The following is a 27,333-nucleotide window of genomic DNA, read 5'->3' as shown; positions in this document are numbered from 1 at the left end:
TACTTTAAGCAATTTCATTCAGATGAAGGTGATTACAAATCACCTTCTTTTTAATGCTTGGCATTAAAAGTTTTCACAGTCCTCTATTATTTATTGGCTGTTCACTAATTCATTTACTCCTTATTCATTAACTAGCAACAAATCCCTATTTTGGAGATGAAAAGGATATGTGAAGAACAGAAGTATTCTGACAGTAAGAATTTGTGGTAGAGGTGAAAAGAACACCATTTAGATAACTTTTTTTTTTTTTTTTTTTTAAGATAGGGTCTCATTCTGTAACTCAGATTGGACCACCAGGCTGGCCTCGAACTCACAGAGATCCTCCTGCCTCTGCCTCCCAAGTGCTGGGATTAAGGGCGTGCTCCACCACGCCCAGCAAATCCAATTATTTTCTGAGGGCACAGATATAATGAAAAAGTATACAGCACAAGCGATCCAATTTTTCAAAAGGAAATGCTAGTCTATATTACTGAATATGTGCACTGGCATAAATCTTTGAAATCATGTGAATGTTTCCAGATAGAACAAAAATTTATCTTCTTAATGCATTATAGTCCTTTGAAAAATGTAATTAGGCGAGTACTGTATAATTTTAAAGCAAGCCCCCCGCCGCCCTCGCCCGCCCATTCCGAGATACTGAGCTATTTTACCTAAGGTTAGGATGGAACCCTTGGGGCGGGTGCTGAGAACTCGATCCCGGAACGTTTGTGTTGCAGTACCCGGCTTCTAGACCGTGCTCTTTTGCGAAGGGACCATTCCTGCCTAGTGCCTGTTGGTAGGCGCCTGCTTGGTGTCGGGTCCCGGGCTGTTGTAGGAGGCTGTGGCTGAAGCAGGGGTTAGGGACAGACGGTGTAGCAGAGGAGACACCATGGACGATCAGGGCTGCCCTAGGTGCAAGACCACCAAATACCGGAACCCTTCCTTGAAGCTGATGGTGAACGTGTGCGGGCACACTCTGTGAGTCTGGCGACTGTGGATTCCTGGGGGAGACGCGGGTGGGAGGAAGTCTCTGGGGGATGCTTGTCTGCCGCTCGGGAGATTAAAAGGGTGGTTAGTTTCAACATTGAGGGCAAAAAATGGGAAACCGGAGCGTCGTTCCTTTGAATGGTCCGTAGTGGCTTGCCCTAGGCGTCTTTGGCCTGCTTTGAACTGTTGAGTTTCGATTTTGGCACGTAGCAGTTTGTCAGGTTGTCCCTCACTTACCTTTCCAGTCAGTGAAACTCTGGACTGTATTACCAGGCTTTGTGTAGTCAGGTAGACCCCAGACAGATCGCTGGTTAAAAGTATGGGAGATTAAAGTGTTTATTTTCATACGCAATGTTTTTTAAGTGCGATGAAAACTTAAAATTACTGAGTGTAACTGTTGCTATTGATCGAATGGATTGATCTGAAAACCTGTGTATGTCCTTGAAGCCTGGTGATTTCATTTGAACTCTGATCATGTATAGGAAGAAAATCCAGACTCTAGGCAGTTATTTTGGAGATAAAAATAATGGCTTGCATTTATTAAGTGCACATTATATTCCAGGCACTGTAGCATCTTGCCATGAGCAATCTCACTTTATTCTCACAACAGCCCCATGAAACAGTTGTGACTATCATTCCCACATCACAGGAAGTGTTCCTAAGACTGTGCATGTAAATCCTGAGAGTCTGGAGCCCAGGAAGTGGTTCTAGGAAGTATGTGCATTTTGTTACGAGGTGGTGGAAGGAGAGTGAGTTTGTGTATTCTGAAGTGTTAGTGCAGAAACTGGTCAAAGAATTTGTCAGATTTTTATGGTCAAGTAATTCAGTAAAGATTTGGTTTGGGATTAAGGTGCCATAAAATTGTGATCACGTATATCCCTATAGTTTCTTTAAGTTTCTTATTAAACAAAATGGATAAATTGTAATGTGGTAGACAATGTTGTTAGGCAGGCATACATTGCACAATTATTTGTAGTTATAATTGTCATAATGGCATTATTAATTTACTTAATTGGTCCCTTTTCCTAATTAACCTTTATTTTGTTTTGTACAGTGTAGCTTTAGCTAAGTTTTAGGAGTAAAATTACAGTAAAGGTAATCAACTGGAATGCATGGAAAATGGAAATGAGGAAACATTGTAGATAGATGATTAGGTGTTTTTTTGAGACTAGGTCTCAATAGGTAGGTAGCCCAGGCTGTCCCTTTAAATTTAAATTCTTTTGCTTCCTCTTCCAAGTGTTGGAATTTCAGGTATATGTCACCATGTCTGGCAGGCTGTTAGGTTTTCAAAGAAATTTTGTTCTGTTTCTCTGCATTTTCTTTTTCTTTTTTTTTTGGTTATTGTTATTATTATTATTATTATTAATTTTTTTGCCTGCCTTCCTTCTTCTCCCTCCCTCCCTCCCTTCCTTCCTTCTTTCCTTTTTTTTTTTTTTTATTCCGGGTGTCCCTGTAACCCCAGCTGGCAGAGATCAGTCTGTTTCTGCCTCCCAAATTCTGAGATTAAAGTTATGCATGACTCTCTTTTTTTTCCTTATCTTTAAAATAAAAAGTTTTATTTTTTGACAGTTTCATGCATATATAAAATGTATTGTGATTGTATCCATTCCTCAATAACCTTCTTATCCCCTTCCTTTCCCTCTGAACCTCTTCTTCCCTACTACTCCAGTGGCTGAATCATTGAAAAATGATAACCCCTCTCACTGCAACCATTAACAGTAACTCAGCAGTGAGAACTCCTGGGCATCTCTATCTGTGATGCAGTGTTGAAGGGCCCAATCTTGTGCAGGCATCCATTACTGCTGTGTGTTTATAATTGCAATGGTTGTTTCATACCTGGATGGCAGTATTTCGTGGTACTCTGTCTCATCTGCTGGCTCTTATATTCTTTCTGTCCTCCTATCTGTAATGTTCCCTGTGCCTTGCAGCGCGTTTGTACGTGTGTGTGTGTGTGTGTGTGTGTGTGTGTGTGTGTGTGTGTTTGATAGAGCTGTACTGTTGAGGGCCAAGAGTTCAACAGTCACTTAAAAATACTTTATTATTTTTGTTTTGGTTTTATGTGTGTGTGGTAGGAGTGTTTGGCCTGCATGTACATAAATACACTTTATGTGTGCAGTACCCATGGAGGCCAGAAGAAGGTGTTGGACCTGGAGTTGGAATTAAGGTTGTTTGTTAGCTGCTATGTGGGTGCTGGTAACTGAACCCAGCTCCTCTTAAAGTGCTCTTAACCACTGAGCCATCTCCAGCTCAGCAGCCACTTTTCCTCAGCATTTTGACCACTGGAACAAACTATTGACAATAATAATCTCTCAATCACTTGATCTCTCTCTCTCTCTCTCTCTCTCTCTCTCCCTCTCTCTCCCTCTCTCCCCCTCTCTCTCCCTCTCTCTCTCTCCTCCAGCAAACACCTAAATGAATTGGCAACATACACACAGGAGGTTGGATTTCATGTGTTTTATTCAATTTCAGAATGAACATCATCTGAATTCCAGAAAAGGCCATTTTTCCCTCCTAATTTTAATTTTCAAGTAACTGTGTGTGTGTGTGTGTGTGTGTGTGTGTGTGTATGTGTGTGTATGTGTGTCTTTGTTGATATAGATGTGTGTTTTGTGTCACACTCCTACTCCATTCCCTCTCTCCCATTCTGGAGATTGAACCTAAGGCCACCTGAGCCTAAGGCCACCTTGTATGCTATGCAAGTGCTTTACCCCTGAGGTTACATTCCAGCTCTCTTCTCACTTACCATGTTGGGAGATGCTAGCACTAAGTTGCCCAGGCTGACCTGTAATTCTGTAGCATAGGCAGACCTTGGATTTGTGATCTTCCTACCCTAATCTCCTGAGTAGCTGGGATTGAAGGTTTTTACTACTAGGTATGGTTTATGTAGTTTGGTTTTTTGTTTTGTTTTGTTTTGTTTGAGATAGGGTCTCCCTGTAGCCCGGCTGGCCTTGAACTCTCACTATGTAGACCAGGCTGGCCTTGAATTCACAGAGATCCATCTGCCTCTGAACTACAGTTGTGCGCCACCACACCTGGCTAGTTTATGTAGTTTTTAATACTTTATTTTCTGTCTTAGCCATTCATGGCAAAACTGTCTCTGGAGACTTTATGTACATCTGCTTTTACTAAATTTACTTTTTCCCCCCAGTTCAAAATATATATAAGATGTAAAGTAGCAGATTAACAAAACCATATACCTATGATTCTGATACATAAAAGTCAGTATTTTACCATGCTTGCTTGAGATCTTTCTTTTCTTTCCTGTTTTTTTTCACCTATTTCCCTGTCTTATTTCCTATAATACTGGGCAGTTTGTGCTGGAGTTGTGCTGTAGAGTCTGAGTTTTGCTTATTGAATCTCTTCGGCATCATTTACTGTGTTTCTTTGTCATTTATATTATATTTAAATTGTTAGTTATGTTGAAGAGTTTTTATCAGATTGATGTTTAATGAATATATCTGTTGGTAAGTGATGTTAATTAATATATAGTATGTTTGTGCAGATTAGGAAATATCACCCACTTTGGTCAGAAAAACTTTGGAGGCACTCATCCCAGGAGGTTGTTTTGTAGTTACTGTTTCTCATTTTTTCCTAGGGGTCACATTTTTCTGTTGATTTTATTTTTCACGTATCTTGGTTGATTTTTTTTTTTTTTTCTTGTAGATTGTTCAACAATAGATGGTCCCCAGTTTACCTGGGTTTGACTTAGGACTTTTTGACGTCTTGACAGTATAAAACCCAATAGAAACTACTTTGAGTTTTGGCCTTTTCTCAGACTAGTGATGCACAGTGTGATTCTTTCTTGAGGCATTGGGCAGCAGCTTCCAGTCAGTGGCAAAGTGCTTTACTCCACTGTGTCCCACGTTGCTATACTGTGATGTAGACTAGCCAGGTATATTTAAAAAGTGCATTTTGGCTTCATCTTATGATGGGTTTATCAAGACATTACCTCACTGGAAGTTGAGGAGCATGTTTACTGCCTGGTGATGCTGCACTTGTATAAGGTTTGGTTTTACTCTTTGCTAGGGTAAATTGGTGGAGAACCCATTGTGTTTCTTTTAATGTTACCCAGCCTCCAAGTTTTTTAGCCAAAATTTGTTGCAAAATTTGTTGGGGATTGATTTTTAGACCTTTTAAAAAAGTTTTTAAAAAGTTTTATGTGAATGAGTGTACTGCCTGCATGTATGTGAGTGCACCCGTGTTGTACGTGCAATGCTGCGGAGGTCAGAAGAGGGCTTTGGTCAGAAGAGGGCTTTGGATTCCTCTGGAACTGGAGTTAAGAACGGTTTGTAGCTGCCATGTGGGTGCTGGGAATCGAACCCAGGTCCTCTGCAAGAGCAGTCAGTGGTCTTAACCTCTGAGCCATCTCTCCAGCCCCGATTTTAGACTTTTTAGGGTGAATCTAGCAAGTCTTATTCTAGGATGTAGAACTTACTCTTGGTTTTTCACTTGGCTATCTGAGGTGTTAATGATATGTGAATATTGTTTCTTTGCTCTGACTGGTAGAACACCAGTTTGTATATAGTACTCTTTAACTTCTAGTATCTCTTCCTCACTTGGATATTTTCTTTTAAGCCTTGATTAGCTTTGCTCTGCACAAATGCAGCCTATTCCTTGGCTAGGGTCTTATGGAGGATCCCCTCACATTTTCTACTCACCTCTGCCTTGAATATTTCAGCCACAGCAATTTCCCTGTATCTCGATCTCTGCCATGATGTGCCTTTCTTAAAGTCTTGCTTGTTTGCTGAACATGATCATAGAAATTGTCCCTATAGAAAGCAGAGAAGATTGTAAGGCTTACCTTGGGAGTTGTTTTTTCTTTTCCTTCCTTGCATGCTGGAGATCAAACTTAAGGCCGTAGGCCCGTCTCTGCCATTGGGCTGTACACTCAGTCTTTGAGTTCTCCATCTCTCAGGGATGTCTTCTTGTCAAATGCCTATAGATAGCTGTCATATGTATTATTTGATTTTTGGCTGCTCCTAGTGGAATGTTAGTCTGGCACAAGTTACTTCATGTGTATGTTCCTTTTAACAGCCAAACATGTACTTTTCTAAGCATTTAAAAAATGGAGGATTTTGAAACTGATTAGCAAAAACATGTACAGAATAGCTCATACATTCTGAATGGTAACTACAGTGAAGATATTAAAACACTGTTGCTGAAGGAGGTGTTTACTGTTCTTACTACATATGTAAGAATTGGAGGTCCCATGTAAATGTAAAAACCTGGAGTTGGAGTTGGATTGAGTAGCTGAATGAATACTGAATCAGTACCTGGAAAATCTAGGTTTTAGGTATGCTGGAGACTGACTAGTCATTGGCCATCTGTTTAAGCTTGAGTTCCTCCCTCCCTCCCTCCCTCCCTCCCTCAACAGGTTCTTCCAGCTGGTCTGCCACTCATTATGTAGACCAGGCTGGCCTGGATCTCACAAAGATCTGCCTTCCTCTGCCTTCCAAATGTGTACACCACCACACCTCAACTCACTGTGTAGTCCAGGTTGGTTTCAAACTTGTGGTAATTCTTCTACCTCAGCCTCCTGACTGCCAAAATTACAGGCATGTAGTGCCACACCTGTATCTGATGTGTTTATTATAGAAAATTTCCAACCCCTTTCAGACTCTTAAAATTTGAGTAATTTAGTGGTTATTTAGCTGGGTGTGGTGGTACATACCTCCATCTAATCCCAGCACTTGGGAGGTGGAGGCAGGAGGATCACTAGTTTGAGGCTAACCTGGGCCGTATATGAGACTGTCTCAAAACAAAAACAAAAACAAAAAAACAACAACAAACAAACAAAATATAGTTATTTAGGAAGTTACTGTAGTAAGTAGTTAATAAAACTCACAAAGTATTAAAATTTTAGTTACTTTTATTAGCTAGATTTGTTTTTTTCTAATATAGGGGAGGGTGCTGATAATTTTATTTATGGAAAAATAAAATGGTTTTGGGATTGATTACTTAGTGGCTGTAGTATATCTATTTTATACTTTTTTTTTTTTGAGACAGGGTCTCACCGTGAGCTCTGGCTGACCTGGAACTTGCTATGTAGATCAGACTGACCTCGAACTCACAGAGATCCATCTGATTCTGCCTCCTAGGTGCTGGGATTAAAGGCCTATGTCACTATATACCACCACACCCAGCCTTCCTAGAATTCTTGGTCTTCTTGCCTTACACCCCTGAGTGCTGGGATCATTAGCTGTGTGCTGTAATACTAACTCTGTGTGCGTATATGTGTGTGTGTGTGTGTGTGTGTGTGTGTGTGTGTGTGTATGGTATGCACATCTATGTGTGTGGAGGCCAAAGGAGGATGTCAGGTATCCTGCTTTGTTACTCTCATTGTCTTTTTCTTTTAGACAGGGTCCCTCATTGAACTTGGAGCAAGCTAGCTGTTTCCTTCAGTGCTCGGGTTATCTGCACCAGAGGCCACACCTGGCTTTTTATGTGGCTGCTGGGATCTGAACTCAAGTCTTTATGCTTGTATATGATGCTCTTCTCCACTGAGCCATCTCTCCAGCAAATCTCCACCCCACCATTTTTTTTTTTTTAAGACAGGATTTTGCTTTGTAACTCAAGCTGGGCTAGAACTAGGTATGTAGCCCAGACTGGCCTCAAACTGAAGACCCTCCTGTCTTGGCCTTCAGAGTGCTGATGCTTGCAGTGTGTAACCATGCTCTGCTGGAGCAGACCTTGTGAGTTCTACCTGCAGGTATCAGAAAGTTTCATAGCATCTTTGACTTTATGGACACCTTTTAAGATCCCTTTTCTAGGAAGTTACAGTGTCAGATTTGTGTCCCAAGATTCAAGAAAGTAACAGGAAATTGTGTATTAAGCCTTGAAGCTTATTTGTTAGGATGAAGTTTATTTTATTCTGTAAGAGCATGAAACAATGGCATATCAATTGCTTCTTAGATTACAAGTATAAACTGAAATACAATTCATTTGTTTTCTCATGGCTTTTTTTCTTTAGTGGGCATGAAATATGTTCTAACAAATATGTAATGATATTTCTCTTTGCTTTCAATCATAGATTAGCTATTTATTACTAGCTATGTGAATTAGTGAAAATTAGTTATTCTGTGTAAGGATAGGATTAACAGTTCTGTTTACCCCACAAGCTCACAAGTGAGGGTTACTTGAGGCACAGTTGAAGTACATGTAAGTGTAAACCTACTCTCAACTGTGAAGAGTTATTGTCAGTATCCTCATAAAAATTTTTCTTGGGTGGACAAGATGGCTCAGTGGATAAAGGAACTTGCCACTAAGACTGATGGCCTGAGTTTGATCCCCTAGATTCATATGATGGAAGGAGAGAATGACTCCTACGAGCATCCCCTAACCTCTGTGGTACACCCTCTGCCTCAGAATAAGTAAAAAAAAACAGTTTCTTGGGTTAAGTTTTAGGAATTTTACAGTTTGCTTCCATGTAGTTTACTTAGCAGCAGCTAGACCCCAATATAGTATATGGAACCAGAAAAACTGAATGAAAATTTAGCCTGGAGACAGTAATAGTTTTCTTCAAGTTTTGAATGTGTTAAGCATGATTTTCAAAGACAAAAAGAGAAAGCTTAACAGTAACTTATTGTTGCTGTACCAGTAACATGAGTTTGCAGTGTTTCTTGTACATGCAATAATTTTTCTTGGCCATTGATTTCCAAACTTGCCTCATTAAAGGATCATCTGGGATGCTTGTTTTAAAATCCAAATTTCTGGGATCTACTATAGATTTTTTGGGGGGTGGCGGGGGAAATCTGTATTTTATGTAACTTATCTTGTTGAATCTTGTGCTTGATGAGTTTTTAAACACTGAACTAGGATAGAAATACAAGAAATGTGGCAGATATAGTTTCTGCTCTTCTTTTGCAGTGTATTAGCCCTTTTGACTTACTAAGAGGAAATTAGTTTATATTTTTACAAAGAAAAGGAACATTTATAAATTTTTAAATTTTAAAAAATTTTTTGAGACAAAGTCTTCCTATAGTCCCAACTGACCTAGAACTCCCTGTGTAGATCAGGCTGGCCTCAAACTCACAGAGACCTGCCTGCTTCTGCCTCCCAAGTGCTGGGATTAAAGGCGTGCGCCACCATGCCTAGCGGAATTCTAGTTTTTTAAAAAGAAACTTTAAGTTTCAATAAAATAGTATAAAAATATTTTGACAAAATAAAGTTTGCCAAAACTTTAACCATCCAGTTGTGATTTTTGTGGGTCAGTGCTGTTTTGCCGTATCTTTATTTTTGATCTATGATATATAAATAGGATCCGTACTTACTTTGTAATTATAATTAGGTGACAGGAAGGCTAAATAAATTTTATTCTTAAGAGAGGCAATAATTCAGAGGATAACTGTATTACTTTGTTTTTACATTTCATTATTCATGTTGCATATCAAGAGATATACAATGTATATATGTTATATATGCACAAATACGAATTTTCTATAAATAGACAAGAAAATATAAAGTTTAATAGGCTTCAGTAGAAATGTTTTGGAGTGTTGATTTCTTATCATTTACTAAGTTGAAATATATACAAGAATTTTGAGATGAAGACAAATTATTATATACCTCATTTTTTTTTTAGAACACAAATATGATAGTGGCTACATCATTGAAAATTAATGAGTGTTCCATCAATATGGTGCAGGGCCTCTGCATCACAGACCCATATATATTTAATGAGCCTGCTGTTCTAATTCCAGGTACCTGAAGCAAGCTGCATCTGGCACTAACTCTGATTTACTTGTAAACAGTTCATCCTATTAAAATATAAATGTCTTGAAATATACCAATATTAAATATAATTTTTCATAAATAATCTCATAATGTTTGCTTTCTGGCCATAACTGTTTTCAAACAACACATCAGATTTTAACATTGTTTCAGATGTTGCCAAATATGTTTTATTTGGTCTTCTTTCTTGCTACTAGATTGGAATAGGTTTGGAGTAGAAGATGTGGAGGAAAACTTCAGAAGTAGTAGGACTGGGAAAGTGTGACCTGCTACTAGTTGCTTTATTTTTGAGATAATTTGAAGCATACATGGAGCATTTGACACTCTATTTGTGTCTTTGGCATATGGAATATAATTTTTAGTATTTGTGATTTATATCTGGTTTTATTTTTTTATTTTCATGTGGTGGGGATCCAACCCAGGGCCTCCAGCATTTTAGGCAAACCATATATATTTTTTCTTTTTTAAAAAATATATATTTTTTAATTTTTATTTTATGTGTATGAGTGTATTGCCTGAATGTAGGTAAGTGCACCCATGTTGTGCAATGCCCGGGGAGAACAGAAGAGGCTGTCAGATCTCCTGGAACTGAAGTTACGGACAGTTGTCAGCTGCCATGTGGGTGCTGGGATTTGAACCTGGGTCTTCTGCAAGAACAACCAGTGTTCTTAACTGCTGAGCCATCTCTCCAGTCCTGCAAACACTATATTATTTAGCTACAACCCTAGCATGATTATATATTGAAATAGTTTTACTTAAAAGATGTTTATTTTGTTAGTTTTACTAAAAAGAGGCCACAGATAATACTATAAAAATACTTTTACAAAATAAAAATTTATATACTTAGAAATAAGTTTTATGCACACATATTTTATGTGTGTACTGAGGATTGAACCCCAACAGGGCGAGTGCTCTACACTGAGCAACAACACCCCTAGTCCCATGTATGATTTTTTTTTTTGGTCTTTTTGAGACAGGGTATCCCTGTAGCCCCAGCTGTCTTGGATTCACTGTGGAGACCAGGCTGGCTTCAAACTCACAGAAATCTGCCTGCTTCTGCCTCTTGAGTGGGAGTAAAGGCATGCGCCACCACGCCCGGCCTCCATGTATGATTTTTAAAAAGCATTTTTAAAGAGATTTATTCTTATTTTATGTTTATGAGTGTTTGTCTACATGTATATATGTGTACCATATGCATGTCTGCTGCCTGCAGAGGCCCTAGAACTGGAATTACAGATGGTTGTGAGCCCCTGTGTGGGTGCTGGGACCTAAACCTGGGTCCTCTGCAAGAACAGCAAGTGCTTTTAACCCCTGAGCCATCTCTTCAGCTCCAATTCCTTTTTTCAGTGGAGCAGAGATTTGCAGGGCTAAGTATTACTTTTCTAAAAGTGCTGCAATTGCCATTAAATAAATATTTAATTGGTATCTTAAAAATGATTAGTAAAGGCTGGATGTGGTGGAGCAGTGCCTTTAATCATACCTAACTCTGGAGACAGAGGCAGGGGAATTGCTGTTAGTTGTAGGCCAGTGTGGTCTACATGGCAACTTCTGAGCCAGCCAGGGCTGCATGAGACATTATCTTAAAAAAAAAAAAAAAGATAGTGAATATGATGTCAGTAAATACAACTTCTTTACCCATATATACTTTATGCCCAATTGAAAGCAAAGGAATCTGTCTTCTTTTGACATTGATAAGTATGATGCATACATACGTGTATCAGTTTTGTGTTTGTATGTGTGTAGTGTATACACACATGTGTATGTGCATGCATGTACGTACATGGAGACCAGAGCAGAATGTTGAGTGTCCTGCTCTGTCACACTGTGCCTTACTCTCTTGAGATATTCTCTTACTGAATTTGAAGCTAAGCTGGTGGACTGCAAGCCCCAGCCATCCTCTTGTCCTGTAGCTAGTGTTACAGGGACTTGGGGCCATGCCTGACATTTTACATGGGTGCTAGGAATTTGAATTCAGATCTTCATGCTTGCACAGTCAGTGCTCTTACCTGCTGTGCCATCTCCCTCGCCCCAATAAGCAATATTTAAAAAATATTAATATTTTTGATACATGGTGTCATGTTTCCCAACTTAGCCTTGAACTTCGTATGAAGCTGTGGATGAATTGGAATATCTGATCCAGTCTCCACCTCTCAAGTGCTGTGATTACAGGGATGTTCCACCACTCCTGGATTTTGCGATGCTGCGTGTTCTGTGCATGTTAGACTAGCATTCTACTAACTGAGCTACATCGTTTGTGCCAGCAACATTTTATTACTTATTTATGTGTATGTGTGTGTGTCCGCAGAGGAGGCCAGAACAGGGCATCAGATACTTTGGAGCTGGAGTTATAGGCCATTGTGAGTGCTGGAAAGTCCTCTGGGAGAGCAGCCAGTGCTCTTGGCTGTCGAGTCATCTCCCCAACCCCCAGCAACATTTTAAAGACAAAAATTTTATATTCTTAGTTGGACATGGTGATATACACCTGTAATCTTGGCATTGGGAGACTGAAATACAAGAATAGCATATTCCAGGCCAGCCTTGACTACACAGTGAGACCTTGCCTCAAAAAGAAAAAAAAAAAAATCTTGCTCTTAAGGTTAAATATATTTCTAAGATCTAAAATATAATGTGTTGTAATAGATCTTTCTTTCTGTAGCATTCATACTATGAATGTCTTATTTCTCATAATTGTTGCTGGCATATCCATTAATATTTAATTCCTTTTGGAGGGTAATTGCAAAAAGCAGTCTATGTAATGTGCTACAACTAAATGCAAAAACATATATTTTTGTAGTAGGAATCCTGTCAATGATAAATCACCATGGCTAGTGGAAATTTAGTGCTTTTAATTTTTCTGTGGGAAATACACTGTGTTTCCTACTTACTCTGTGTATTTTGGGTTTATATTATTGAAATGAGAATGGAAATAAAATTTATGTATTAATTATATGTAGAAGTTAGTAGTAACAAACTAGAAATTATTGAAAACATAATGGGCAAAAATGGATTGATTACTAAAATACCTCAGGGAATTACATGCATGTAGAAGCACCAATTTTTCCTCCTCTAGGGCCTCCAGCATGCTAAGCACCTGTTCTCCCATTGTGCTTGTCACTCCCAGCCTCAAGGTTTTTCTATTTTTTATTTCCCATGCAAGAAGCTTGGCATATTATGCCTGACATATAGCAGCTAATGTTTTTTTGAGCATATGATATATTATATATTGTGATTATTATTTAGAGTGATGCTGTCAATCTCAAGTGTTATAGAATGTTTGGTATTTGCAACAATGGAGATTTCAAATACGTGAAAGAGTATTGGTCATCAAGCGTTACTACAGCCAGCAATTTCTGTGCATGAATGAACACATGAGTATACAGGATAAATTTCTTTTTCTTTCTGCCTTTGTGGTGTGTGTGTGTGTGTGTGTGTGTGTGTGTGTGTGTGTGGAGAGAGAGAGAGAGAGAGAGAGAGAGAGAAAGAGACAGTAACATACAGAGACAGACAGTGGAAGAGAGAGAGGGAAACAGTGACAGAGAGACAGTAACACATAGTGACAGAGAGAGAAACAGTGACAGACAGTGACACACAGAGAGAAACAGACAATAACAGAGAGAAAGAGAAGGAGGGGAGGGGAGGGGAGGGGAGAGAGGGAGGGAGGGAGGGAGAGAGAGAGCGAGAGAGAGAGAGCGAGCGAGAGAGAGAGAGAGAGAGCGAGCGAGCGAGAGAGAGAGAGAGAGAGAGAGAGCTTGATTTTATAATGCAGGCTGACGTAGAATTCACTGTATAGCCCAGGCTGACTTTGAACTTGCAATAGTTCTCTTGTCTTGGCCCCTGAGTACTTGAATTGCAAGTGTGCACTATCACACTTGGCTCTCTTTTCTTCTTCTTGTGATGGGGATCAAACTTAGGGCCTCAAACATGCAAGGCAGTGTAGCTAAGCTACATCACCAACTCTAGTAGGACACATTTCTTTCCATTTTCCTTCACACCCTCTCCCATTCTCTCTCTCCTCTCTCTTCTCTCTCTCTCTCACTCTCTCTCTCTCTGTCTCCTTCCCTCAAGCTCTCCTTCTTTTCCTCTCCTCCCCCTTGCTTTCTTCCTTCTTTTAACAGGGTTTTGTTGCATAGATCAGGTTAGCCTGGAATTTGTGATTCTCCTACCAAAGCCTTCCCAGTGATGGGGTTACAGATGTGCACCACCACACCTTGCTTCAGTAGGATACATTTCTAGAAGGAGGGTATAGATTTGGTAGATGCTGCCAGCTTTGTCTTTTTAAAAATTTATTGAGGTATAATTAGTAAGCATGTATTTGAAGTATATAATTTAATCAGTTTTGAAATATGCATACCTATGAAACCATTGTTATAGTATTTTTATCACCTGATAAAATTTTCTATGTCCTTTTGTCATCCATTTTTCCCTCTACTCCCGTACTCCAGGCAATAACTGGTTTGTTTTATTTCTTTTTTTAATGTATATTTTTATTGAATTTTTGTGCATTTAATGCATCTTAATCATATTTAGACCTCTCCCCTACCTAGGCCCTCCCCATAGCCCTGTTCACTGGATTTTATGCATTCTGTCATATATGTTAAGGCCTATCGAGTCAAGTTTGTGTCCCCAGATACTCCTTGGTAAGTTCATCCACTGGAGACTGCTCAGTCTATCTAGCATCACTTCCTTCAAGAAAACCAACTCCTATACCTCACAGTGATCAGGTGCCAGTAGTTTCTTGGCTAAGATTGGGGCCTCCTGCCCATTTCCCCGGTTCTGTGCTGGATTTTTGAGTTTGCATGGGTCTTTTGCATGCTATCACTGTTGCTGTAAGTGCACATGAACAAATTCCCAGAAGCCTGGAAGACTGTTTCCTTGATTTGATTTCTTTCCTTATAGAATTATGAGCCTATGTAAAATTACAGCAAAAGCAAACTAAAGTCTGAACTTTTTTGTGTGTTACTTTGCAATTCACCAGTGTTCCTTCGTTAGCAGCAGTTGATTCCTCTGACTGCAGACTAGCGTTCCATTGTATAACACATTATATGCATAATCCATATTATGTACCACACTGTTTATCCATTTACCAGTAAATGGACATTTGGCTTGCTTTAGACTGTCTATGTCAAGTTCTCTCAACTTTCATGTGGAAGTTTGTGTATGATGTAGGTAGGTTTTGTTTCCCTCTGGGGAACATCTAGGAGACTGACTGGTCATGCAGCGGTCATGCTTAAGTTTTAAAAATTTTATGATTTTAGGTTTTATATTTAGCTTTGTGATCCATTTTGACTTAATTTTTAAGTGTTCTTGTTGATCTAGCCCCATTTATTGAAATAGTTCTCCTTTTTCCCATTGGCTTGTTTAAGTATTTTTGTCCACAAACCAGTTGAACAGCTCAGTGTGGTAGCACAAGCCTGTAATCCTAATCATTGGGAGGTAGGAGGTAGGAGGATCACAAGTTCCAGACTAAGCCAGACTGGGCAGCAGAATGAGTTCCTGGAGACCCCGTTTCAAAAACGAGGAAAGAAGCAATTAGTCAAATAAGTAGGGGTCGGTTTTTCATTGATTTATATGTAACTTTGCCAGTGAAACCAAATTACTTTGATCATCACAACTTTATAGTAAATATTGAAATCAGGTAGTGTAGCTCCTTCAACTTTTTTATTTTATAAGTTCCTTTATTTTATGCCTTTGAATTCCATATAAATTTTGAACTATTTTGTTAACTATTACAAAAAGTCTGCTAGTGTATTGTTTGTCCTTGCATTAAATTTGGGAAAATTGCCATTAAAAACATACTAAGTGAACCCGTTCATGAACATGACAATAGCATCTCATTTATCTTTAATTTCAGACAGCAGTATTTGGTAGCTTCCAAAGTCCTGGTCTTTGATGGATTTTGGTTTGTTTTAAATTTTTACTTTCTAACTATTTGCTACTAATATTATAAGAATATACCAGTTATATATTAACCTTATATACTGCAACCTTGCTAAATTCACTTATCCTGGTAGTTGGCTTGTAGATTCATTTAGATTTTCAACCTAAAACAGTAATACCATCTGTAAATATGACAGGCTTATTTCTCCATTCCAATCCTTAGTGTGTGTGTGTGTGTGTGTGTGTGTGTGTGTGTGTGTGTGTTGGGTGTTGAGAAAGGGTTTTGTGTATCCTACGCTGGCCTACAATTTGTTGTATAATTGAGGATAACTTTTAATTCTTGACCCTCTTGCCTCCATCTCCAAGTCTTGGGATTACAGATGTGTGCCACTATGCTTGGCTATTTATTTAGTCTTAATGCCATGCTAGAGCACAGGGCTGAATACTAATGGTAAAAATGGGCCTTCTTCCTTTGTTCTTTTCTTAGGGGTGGGGATGAAATTGAGTCTTTCACCATCAGGTATATTAGTTGTAGATTTTTCAAGAATACTTTTTATAATTTTCTTTTTCTGCATTTATCTCCAAGCTCTAGTGGGGATCAGTTTTCACACTTACTTGTATGAAGTATTGGCAGGCCTGGGAAGATATGCTCAGGCTTTCTCTGTATTGGGGTGCCTGCCTCATGGTAGGCCAACTGGTTTTCCCCAGGGTAAGTCCCCAGTATGGGAGCAACTGTCTTTTAAAGAGCTAATCTTGGACATGTCGTCCCGTGACTTGTGTCATATTCTGTTAGAAGATAGTAAATACCAAGCTAGGGGAGAGGATTGTATAAGAGAATATGTGCCAGGAGGTGGGATCATATTAGAGTTACCCATCACAGGAATCACTCCTCTAAGATTTTGAAAACTTATAATATTGATGCTGTTTCTTTGAGTCTTTGGTAGTTTGCCAGTGAAGCCTTGTGGGCCTGTGTTTTTCCTTTAGGGAAGGTCTTTAAAAATTCAGTTTCCTTACTATATATAGAAATTTTGTCTCATGTTAGTTTCTCAAGAAATTAGTCCCTTCTAAATTGTTGAATTTCTTGGCATAAAAATTTTCATAATATTCTGTTGTTCTTTTAATGTTTATAGGTAAAATCAGTTTGTCTTTTTTCCTCCTTTTATTAGTCTATGTAGAGATTTGTCAGTTTTGTTACTCTCTTCAAGGAACTAGCTTTTGATTTAGTTAACTTTTTATTTTCAATGATCTGTTTTGTCTTTCATTAGTTTTTGTTCCTGTTTTCATTGTTTCTTTCTCTTACTCTGGATTTTTTGTTTTACAATGAATTGTTTAGAAACCTGGTATCCATATATTTGGTGCTCTTTTCCTTATTGTTTGTTGTTAATTTCTAATTTAATTCCATTGTGGCTAGAGAATTTATGTGATATGAGATAGCTACATTAACATTGATACTCTGTGGCCTTGCACATGCTTGTCATGGTGAGCATACCACATGCACATGAAGCAAAAGTGTGTCAGGCAGGACTGGATGTAGTGGTATGTAATATTATCTATAGCCTTACAGATTTTTAAAACAAAATATGTTATTTATTATTTTTATTTTATGTGTATTGCCTGCATGTAGGTAAGTGCACCCGTGTTGTGCAGTTTCGCGGAGGTAAGAAGGCTTCGGATTCCCCTGGAACTGGAGTTAAGGACAGTTCGTAGCTGCCATGTGGGTCCTGGGAATTGAACCCGGGTCCTCTGCAAGAGCAGTCAGTGCTCTTAACTGCTGAGCCATCACTCCAGCCCCTCCTTTTATTGTTACTAAACATCTCTTATTATCTGGTAATACTCTGTGTTCAAGTTTATTTTATTTATATTGAAGTAATCATCTAGCTTTCTTATGAAAGGCCCCTAAGGAAGTACTTCTGTCTTTTTTGCAGTGATGGTAGTCAAACTGAAGGACATAGGAAAGTTGAGTTTTGTTGGCTTACACATAGTACAAATATGGTTACTGTTCTTTGTGAGAAATTTGTATTAGGTATTAGGGGCTGGAGAGATGGCTCAGCAGTTAAAAGCACTGATTGCTTTTGGAGAGGACGATTCCAGGTTTGATTCCCAGCACCCACATGGCAACTAACAACCATCCCTACCTGTAACTCTGGTTCCAGGGAATCTGACACCCTCTTCTAGCCTCTGTGGGCATTGCACACATGAGTGCACTTACATATATGCAGGCAAGACACTCATAGAAAAAAGAAAAGAAAGAAATGGTATTGGTGTGATAACACACACCTTTAATCCTAGCACTCAGGAGGCAGAGGCAGATTTCTGAGTCCTAGGCCAGCCAGGGCTACATAGTGAGACCCTGTCTCAAAAAACAACAACAACAACAAAGGATCTGAGGAGATGGCTTAGTCAGTAAAGTGTCTGCCTCAAAGATGTGAGTTTGATCACACAAAGATGTGAGTTTGATCTTAAGCACCCACGTTAAAAATCAGAACAAAACACTAACAAAAAAACAGGTAAGGCAAGTGTGTACCTGTAACCTTAGTGCTAGGGGCAGGGAGCGGCAGAGACAGGAAGATCCCTGGAGCTCCCTGACCAGCCAGTCTAGCCAAATCAGCTAGCTCCAGGTTTAGTAAGAGACCCTACACACACATTTGCACATATGTGAACATGTATTCACACACACAGAAATGGTATAGCTATATTTAGTCAGCATGCAAACGGTATGTACATTTGTTGAAGACATAGAGGAGGAGCTACATCTAAAAACTTAGAGTAGGTTTTCTTCATTTTGGAATGTACTATAGTCAGGAAGTTGTTAGATAGTGTCTCATACTCTTGGCATACACTGCATTGTACATGAAATTATGAGCTTATACAGCATCTAATTCAAGAAGTGATTTTTCCCATTGCTAAAGAGATTGGGTGTTCGAAAGTGATCACCTAAGAATTTCTTTAAATCAGTGTCTTATGAATTGTTTACCATTTAACAGTTAAACTAGAGCATAGAAAAATCTTGCTCTATATTAACTGGAAATCAATTAAATGGAAATAAAGTCAATGTAAAGTTTTGCATTCATAGAGAAATGCAGTTTGACTCATAGAGATGTCATGATATATTTCACACACACACACACATACACACACACATATGTATATTTAGTTAAGGACTTGTGGCGTAAACTTGTAGGCTTTTGGGTTTTAACTATTAATATAGAAATGTGTTTACAGAGCCAAGATTGACTCAGTCCCTCAAATTGTTCTCTGATAGCCACATGTGTTATGTGTACACACACACACACACACACACACACACACACACACACACACACACACACACACCTGTAAGTACTTGGGAGACTGAAGCAGGAGTATTGCTAAGAAAACCAGCCAGAGGTTGGCAAGATAGGTCAATGTGTAAAGGCACTTGCCTTCCCATCAAGCCTAATGACCTGAGTTCAATTCCTGGAACCCACATGGTGGAGGGAGAGAACCTACTCCTTTGAATTACCGTAATAACAAATAAATAAATGAGGGACTGAAGAAATGGCTTAGCAGTTAAGAGTACTTACTGCTCTTGCAGAAGACCCGAGTTCAGTTCACAGCACCCAGGTTTGGTGACTTACTGCTGCCTATAACTCTAGGTGTAGGGATCTGACCCCTTTTTTTTTGCCTTCACAGGTACCTGCACTCATGTGCACATACCCCCAAGCAGACATATGCATAACATAATAAAAAAAAACATGTCTTTTGTATATATATGTGTGTGTGTGTGTGTGTGTGTGTGTGTGTGTGTGTGTGTGTGTATTTATTTTTTGAGGCAGGGTCTCCCTGTACCCTCAGCTGCCCTTGAGCTTGCTTATATAGACCAGGCTGACTTTGATCTCACAGCGATCCACCTGTTCTGTCTCCCAAGGAGTACTGGGATAGAAGGGGTGTACCACCATGTCCCACTAAAAATAAATCTTAAAAAAAAAAAAAAATGTAAAAAAAAACTTTAAGAGATTACCAGGCTAGCCAGAGCTATATAGAAAGACGCTGTCTGAAAAAGACCAAATACATACATATATGTATATGTCTCCATGTCTGTTGTAACAGCATATAATTTCCTTTTAGAATGTGTAAATGCTCTTGCAAATTTCTGAATGAAATCAGTTGTGCTTTTGTATTTGGCAATAATGATACTATTTAAAAATTATTTATTTATTTATTTATTTTATGTGTATTTGTGTATTGCCTGCATGTAGGTAAGTGCACCCATGTGGTACAATGCCCAGACAGAAGAGGCTGTTGGATCTCCTGGAACTGGAGTTACGGACAGTTGTTAGCTGACATGTGGGTGCTTGGATTCAAACCCAGGTCTTCTGCAAGAACAGCTAGTGTTCTTAACTGCTGAGACTGAGCCATCTCTCCAGCCCCCATAATAGTACTATTTACTTGCAGTTTAAGTAGGTGTCTATAGTGTCTCTTCAGTTTAGATTTGGCTTTTAAAAATAAAGTTGCTTTCTTTTCCTTCCTACTTCCCTTTTAAAATTACTATTTTGTGTCTATATGGTATATGCATGTGTGCATGCTTGTGTGTTGTGTGCACATGTGTGTGCAGGTGTGTATGGAGGCCAGAGGTCAGTGTTCGGTGTTTTCCTTTATTACTTTCCACCATATTTTTTGAGACAGAGTCCTAATTTTTAAAAATACATTTATGGTCAGAGATCAGAGGACAACTAACAGGAGTTGGTTCTCTCCACCTTATGAGATTAATCTCAGGTCTTGGAGGTTTGTGCCTTTACCCACTGAACCATCTCACCTGAGTTTTGACTTCTTTAAAATCAAATATAACTATTTTACCTGGATCAGAACTTGATTTTATGATGTCATCAGCTGAGTTCCCAAGTGACAATCTTTCAAATTTCAGTACGAGCGATCTGGCTGTTTGACTTGTCAGTCTTAAGAAATCTATATATTTATATATTTGTTTTGCTATTGCAGAAATTGTTGAGACACATAGCAGACTTCCAACAAACTATAAATTTCCTGTTAGAAAACAGAGTGGGGGTGGAGAGATGGCTCAGAGGTTAAGAGCACTGGCTGCTGATATAGTAGACTCGGTTTTGGTTCCCAACACCCACATGGTGGCTAACAACCATCTATAACTCTAGCTCTAGAGGATCCAACACCCTCTTCGCCTCCCTGGGCCTTGCATGCATATGGTGAACTTATATGCGGGCAAAACACTCATACACATAAAATAAAAATAATTTTTAAAAAAGAAGAAAAAGAGAATAGAGGAGTAAGAAGAAACTATTCTAGCCGGGTGTGGTGGTGCATGCCTTTAGTCCCAGCGCTTGGGAGGCAGAAGCAGGGGATCTCTGTGAGTTCAAGGCCATCCTGGTCTACATAGGGAGTTCCAGGCCAGATGGGGCTACAGGAAAACCATGTCTCAAAAAAAGGATTGTTCTATGGAAGGGTTTGTATTTAACCATGGAGGTACATGCTCATTTATTAATCTCATTAATCACATTCCCCTTCCTCTCTCTGTCTCTCCCTCCCTTCCCCCTTCCATCCCTCTCTCCCTCCCCCCTTCCTCCTTTCTTCCTTCCTTTCTTTCGTGCTTGGGATATCACCCAGGTCTCAAGTTAGAGTGGGAAGTACTGCATCACTGAGCTACATTTCCCGCTCTCATGCTCTCATTCTCATTTTGGTAGATTTCAGTTTTTGGTGATTATTCCAAGCTGTAGTAATTTATAATTAAACTATATTCAAGCCAATATGAACCTTATGATTCATCTTTTTTTGTGTGTGGTTCTAATGATTGAACCTAGGTAGGTGCTCTACCACTGGACTATCCTCCCAGTTCCAGTATAAATTTTAGTTTAGTTTAGTTTTGAGGCAAGAACTTACAATGTATCTCTGGCTGGCCTGGAACTTGTTATGTAGACTAGGCTGGCCTTGACCACCTGGTTCTGCATCTAGAGTCCTGGGATTAAAGGCATGAGCCACCATTCCTGGCACCATTAGGAAAGTTTTACCTAAATGTAATTTCAGATTTTATAATATGTTAGGACATTTCCCCCTTATTATCTAAACACACACGCACACGCACACACAATTTGACATTTGTAGGTAGTCAATTGAAATATGACTTTAAAATATGTTGTCTGAGCTGGGTGTGGTGGCGCACACCTTTAATTCCAGCACTCAGGAGGCAGAGGCAGATGGATCTCTGTGAGTTCAAGGCCAGCCTGGCCTACATAGTGATTCCAGGACAGCGGGGGCTGCAGGGAGACCCTGTAAAAAAAAAAAAAAAAAAAAAAAAAAGTCTGGTAAACATTCTAAGGTTTTATTATTTATTATTTATATGTTTATTTATATTTTTGAGACAGGCTTTTGCTGTGTAGTTCAGGCTGGCCTCGAACTCACAGACATCTGCCTGCCTCTGCCTCTTAAGTGCTGGAACACTACCACACCCAGCCTTAAAATTTTTTACTACATTTATGCATTTGTGTGTGTGTGTGTGTGTATACATGTGCTTAAGTCAAGGTATGCATGTGGAAGTCAGAGGACAACTTATAAGAGTCAGTTCTCTCTTTCCATCTGTATGTTCTTGGGATTAAACTCAGGTCTTCAGGCTTGGCAGCAAACACCTTTACCAGTTAAGCCATTTCACTAGCCCCTGGCTTTGAAAGTATTTTTAATAGATTGCTTCTAAGTGTGCAAACCCACAGCAACTGTGAATTTTGGGTTTATAGCAAGATTTAAAATTTTAGAATATCATTAATTTTATACCTAGCTAATATGATTATTGTACCTAGTTAATATGATTGCCCTCTGATACCTACAGGGGATTGGTTTTTAGGATCCCCAGGATACCTAAAGCTGTATAAAATGGTACATAATACAAAGTAAATGCTATGTAAATTGTTGAATTATCTAGGGGGTAATGACAAGAAAAGAACGGTCTGTACATGTTTAGTACAGGTGTGATTTTGTTTTTCAAATTTATACCCAGAGTTGGCTGACTCTGTGGGTGTAGAGCCCACAGATAAGGAGGGACACTGTACTCTAAAAATGTCTGTGCTGTGGCACCTGTCTTGGAAATGCTGGTGATGAGACACAGAGGTTCCTTTTTCTGTTCTCAGTCCTAGAATGTGTAGATTTTGAAAAGATAGGAACAGAAAATATAAAATAGGAGAAGCTCTTAATGTATTTTCAGACTTTTTGATTTTTTTTGCCTCTTGCCACTGAGCTGATTTGGGTACTTTGCTTCAGATTTCCTTTCAGGTAGCACTTTCTGTGTGCTAGAAGTTGATGGTACAAAGCTAAATAATTTACAGTCTTTGCTTTGTGGTATCCTAGATTTGGAAGACAGAGTTGCAGAGCCTAATGGTACAATATGTAGAGATGCAGAGTGTAATGGTACAATATGTAATGGTTATAATGAATGTGGTTGGAATAATCTTTGGAGCATAATTTAGATAGTAGAAGGGGAAGGCACCGATGTATTAAAAGATGTCAGACAAGCCAAATTTGAGTCACTGAAGTTCTACTGTAGTTAGCTTATGTCTATGTGTCACTGTTTCCTAAAACTCTTTCAAGTTACAGATTTTATCTCAGTCTCTGTGTCACATTCTATGTTCTGTGCATCTCTACTTGGACTATGTCAGATGTCTTCTCTCTGAGGATACTCTGTTTCAATCTTAGCCTGACACTGATCCTGACAGTACCACTACTCCAATGCCAAATTAAGAAAGCAATAGAAAACTGAAAGTTGGTTTCTACCTTTGAAAAGCTTTGTCAATGTAACCATGGCATGTCCTGCTTAATCTTCTTCAGTGGTTTCTTACATCCTCCACTAGACTTTCCAGTATTTTAAGTTGGGGGCTGGTGATGAGATGAGTCAGCAGGTAAAGGCACTTGCCACCAAGCTGATGACCTGAATTCAATCCCCAGTACTCATGATGGAAGGAAAGAACTCCCTCTAGTTGTCTTGTGACCTTTACATGTGCATAGTGACATGCACACATGTACACACATACAATAAATATTAAAAAATGTCAAAAAAATTGAAGTTGTGGCTGGGGAGATAGTGAAGTGCTTGCCTTGGAAGCTCAAGGACCTTAGTTGATCTGCAGAGCCCAGACAAAAGAGTCTGGAAATGTAGGCCCTGGCATTTTTGTAATCTAATTGTGGCTTAGATTGTTCTCTGGCCTCCACATAGTGTGCACCCCTTCCCCCATGTACTGGCACACACATGAGCTCACACACTCATGAGCACACGCATGAGCATTAAACACATATTTTTAAGTCATCTTTACAACAGGGGAGAGCCAGCTTTTATACCAAATTTGCTTGGAGATGCAATTAGAAGTGCCTCTTTGAAAGCTTTATTGAAACCTTGTGATCTTTTCTGTGCTAGTATTAAAATAAAAATTATTTGCCTTCCATATTCTCTACTTCCTACCCCACCACTGCATGCAATGGATGCTTTAGGAAGATGCACCATATATTTCCATGGCTTTATGTAATTCCTGACACAGGTCCTACATCATTCTCTTAGTCCAGTGGTTTTCAACTGTGCCTGAAGCCTTAGGTTTTCTCAGGAATTGTTTGGAGTGACTGATCTCTAACATCTATTTAAGCTAGAGAAGATTTCACTTATCTATATGACATACTAGGGTTCTGAGTAACATTCAGTATGAAGGAAAGCTTCTGGTATTAAAGAAATATGTTTGGAAAGTGGTATTGTAATTGGGACCATAAGATCAAAATTCTTAGCTTTGGTGTGAAACTCTCCTGGTGTGGCCTTTGCTACTTTACTTCTTTTCATTACCTATCCCCTTAGTTCCCAGAACCTTTTCTAGTGATTGTGCTAGGAAACATACTGGTGAAATTTTGCTTGGCCCTAGAGTGTTAGCTTGCATATAAATTAAAAGCCAAATTAGTTGCTACTGTGAAAAAATGGAGATATAAGGATTTTCAATTTCTGATACTTATTGGAATGGTATGTCAACACTGCCTCTATATTTTCTGTAGTGTGAAGTTTGGAGTAGCTACCACCACCATGGGGTAAGCCTTCTTTAGCTGGCTAGTTTGATGAATTTTAAAGTGTTTTCAGTGTTATAATTATATATTGTGATGGTTAGTGTTAATTGCCCACTTGACAGAATCTAGGATCACCTGGGAGCTGGGCATGCCTGGCCAGGTGGGGGGGGGGATGGGGGGGGGTTATCTTGATTGTGTTAATTGGTGCAGGAAGACCCATCTTCATTGTAGGGACACTTGTCCAGGGGTTGTGAACTGAATGAGAGCCAGATGAGAGGGTGAGCCATGGCGGGGGCAGGGTGAGATGAGCGCTTTCCTTCATTGCTTTCAGACATAATGTGACCCTTGATGGTGTAACCTTGAACTGTGTGCTAAAATAAACCTTTTTCCCCCTTGAGTTGTTTTTGTAAGGGTATTTATCAGAGTAACAGGAAAAGAAACTAAGATATATTATTCTGTCAGTTATGTTCCTCTAGAGAACACTGACTAAGCACGCACTTCATTGAATCACTGAGCGTACCCTCAGCTGAATCTTAAAAATTCTTAGTGCTTTGAATAGAAAGTATAAAACTATTGCTTCAAAAGAAGACAGCCAGGCATAGTGGTACGTGCCTTTAATCCCAGTAGTTGGGAGGCAGGGGCAAGCAGACCTCTTCAAAGGCCAGCCTGGTGTACATAGTGAGTTCTAGACCAGCTGGCTATAGGGAGACCCTGTTTCAAAAAATAAAAAACAAAATCTGGGTTTCATCTACATGTAGGAGCGGTGTCTGAACCTTAATGGCAATGTTCTATCCTTTTTTTTTTTTTTTTTTTTTGTTGGTTGTTTTTTTGACAGGGTCTCCCTAGTCACAGCTCACCTGGAAGTCAGGCTATGAACCAGGGTGGCCTCAATCTCACAGAGGTCCACCTGCCTCTGCCTCCCAAGGGCTAGGATTAAAGGTGCATGCCACCACTCCTGGCAACTTTTCCTATTCTTATTTAAAGAACAATTTTCTACTGACAAAATGATTTATTACAGGTATCCTTGCAGGTAATCTTGGCTGTATAATCAGGCCCCAATTAAATAAATTAGAATTTTAAGTAAAACTACTTTATGCATAATACTTTTCTCATTGGTGACTGAATAATAAAATCAGTTCTAGCCTTAGCTCAAATTTTTATTATTTATTTTATAAAAAAGAATGTTTTTATTACTTGTAAGAGTAGCTTCTATTTATTTAAATTTTATGTTAGGAGACTATTATTTTGGAGGAAATAAATCGTCTAATAAGTTTCTTTTTAAGTAATAGAATTTCGAGAGCCATGCATAGTGGTGTTTATAATTCCCATACTTGGGAGACTGAAGCAGGAAGTTTTAAGTTTGAGGCCAGCCTGAGCTATACAGCAAGACCCTGTCTCAAAAACAAAAACAAAAATCAAAATCAAAATCAAAATTAAAACCAGTTTTGGAAGTAAGAGAAACAGAAATGTGAAGGATTAAAATTTCTTGTAGTTTTTGTACAATTAAGTAATGCAAGTGTGTCAGTGTGTGTATATGTGTGTGGGGGAAGTCCTGTGCATTTGTGTGTAGGTGCCTAAGAAGGCCAGAGGCATCAGATCTCCTGGAGCTGGAGTTACAGGCAGTTATTAGCCTTCTAATATGGGTCCTGGGTATTGAACTCTGGTCCTCTGTAAGGGCAATGTTCTCTTAGCCAACTGTCTTTCCAGCCCATAATGTAGTATTCTAAGTGAACCTTATAAATTTAGGAATTAATAAAATGATGTGGTCATATTAATTCATATTAGTTTGAAATTTGCCAAAATGGAACTATAGTGTACTTTCCTTTTTTTTTCTTTCAGTTCTACATCCTAAATATCAGCATTTACTTCCTTTATGTCAGATATTGATGTTGCTCTTTTTGATAGAAATTTAGAAAGTTAAATTTTTTTGCTTTGTTTTGTTTTGAGATAGAGTCTCCCTGTAGCTGGCCTGAACTGACTATGTAGACTGGGCTGGCCTCAATCTCACAGAGATCGCCTTCCTCTGCATCCTGAGTGCTGGGATTAAAGGTGTGTGGCACCATGCCTTGCTCTTCTTCCTAAACTGCTTTTTGAAAAGGTATACCAGTTAATTCCCTGTGATAATATATAAAAATGCTTGTTTTCCCCCAAACACTTTTGAAACATTTGGAATTTCTCAAAAGCTCTGTTCTTTTGTCTCACTAGGAACACCTTTTTTTTTATTGTCTTTGTATTGTCTTTGTATTTGTAGCAAGTTTCCTATAGAAAGCAAATATACAGAGTAAAGTTTAGTTTAAAATTATTTAACTTTCTGAATGATAGAACGCTGAACAAACACTTGGAAATATAATTATATGAAATAGCTGTTGTTCGTAAGCACTTTATCCACCTCTTATTTCTGTGAAAAGTGTCGTATTACAATCTCTGTGAGATCTGTTCTTTGGGCAGCTGGAAAGCAGGACAAGGGAAAAATGATTCTCATGGCCATAGAAAGTACATTGTGCTCTCTGGTACCAGACTTGGGTTTTTTTCAAGGGATAATGGATTCCTCACAGGTGAGTCAGCCTTTTGTGCTCGTACCAGGTGCATTATTGATTTTCATGATGACAGTCTAGGTGTTCTCATGCAATAGAAGCTGTAACAGATTCTCCAGTAGCATGAAGAAAACAACCAGAGATTTCTACACTTCAGCTATAAGTTTTCCCCAGCTCTTTTGGTCTATTTCACTTG

At 39.0% G+C, this 27,333-nt stretch overlaps 1 protein-coding gene across 1 annotated transcript in view; it reads left to right on the top strand.

The window, feature by feature from the left end:
* The first annotated feature begins 754 nt into the window (after nt 1-754).
* Nucleotides 755-27,333, top strand: part of Mnat1 (MNAT1 component of CDK activating kinase) — a 205,722-nt gene continuing 179,143 nt past the window's right edge. The window contains exon 1 of the mRNA XM_008839486.3: nt 755-957. Coding sequence (XP_008837708.1) covers nt 869-957 — 89 coding nt within the window. The 5' untranslated portion in view covers nt 755-868. The remainder of the gene's footprint in view (nt 958-27,333) is intronic.

This window comes from Nannospalax galili, unplaced genomic scaffold (assembly GCF_000622305.1).
Source record: "Nannospalax galili isolate Female #2095 unplaced genomic scaffold, S.galili_v1.0 scaffold336, whole genome shotgun sequence".
Classification (NCBI taxonomy): Eukaryota; Metazoa; Chordata; class Mammalia; order Rodentia; family Spalacidae; genus Nannospalax; species Nannospalax galili.
The sequence above is the reverse complement of the archived record's forward strand: the minus strand, read 5'-3'. Positions and strand labels throughout refer to the sequence as shown.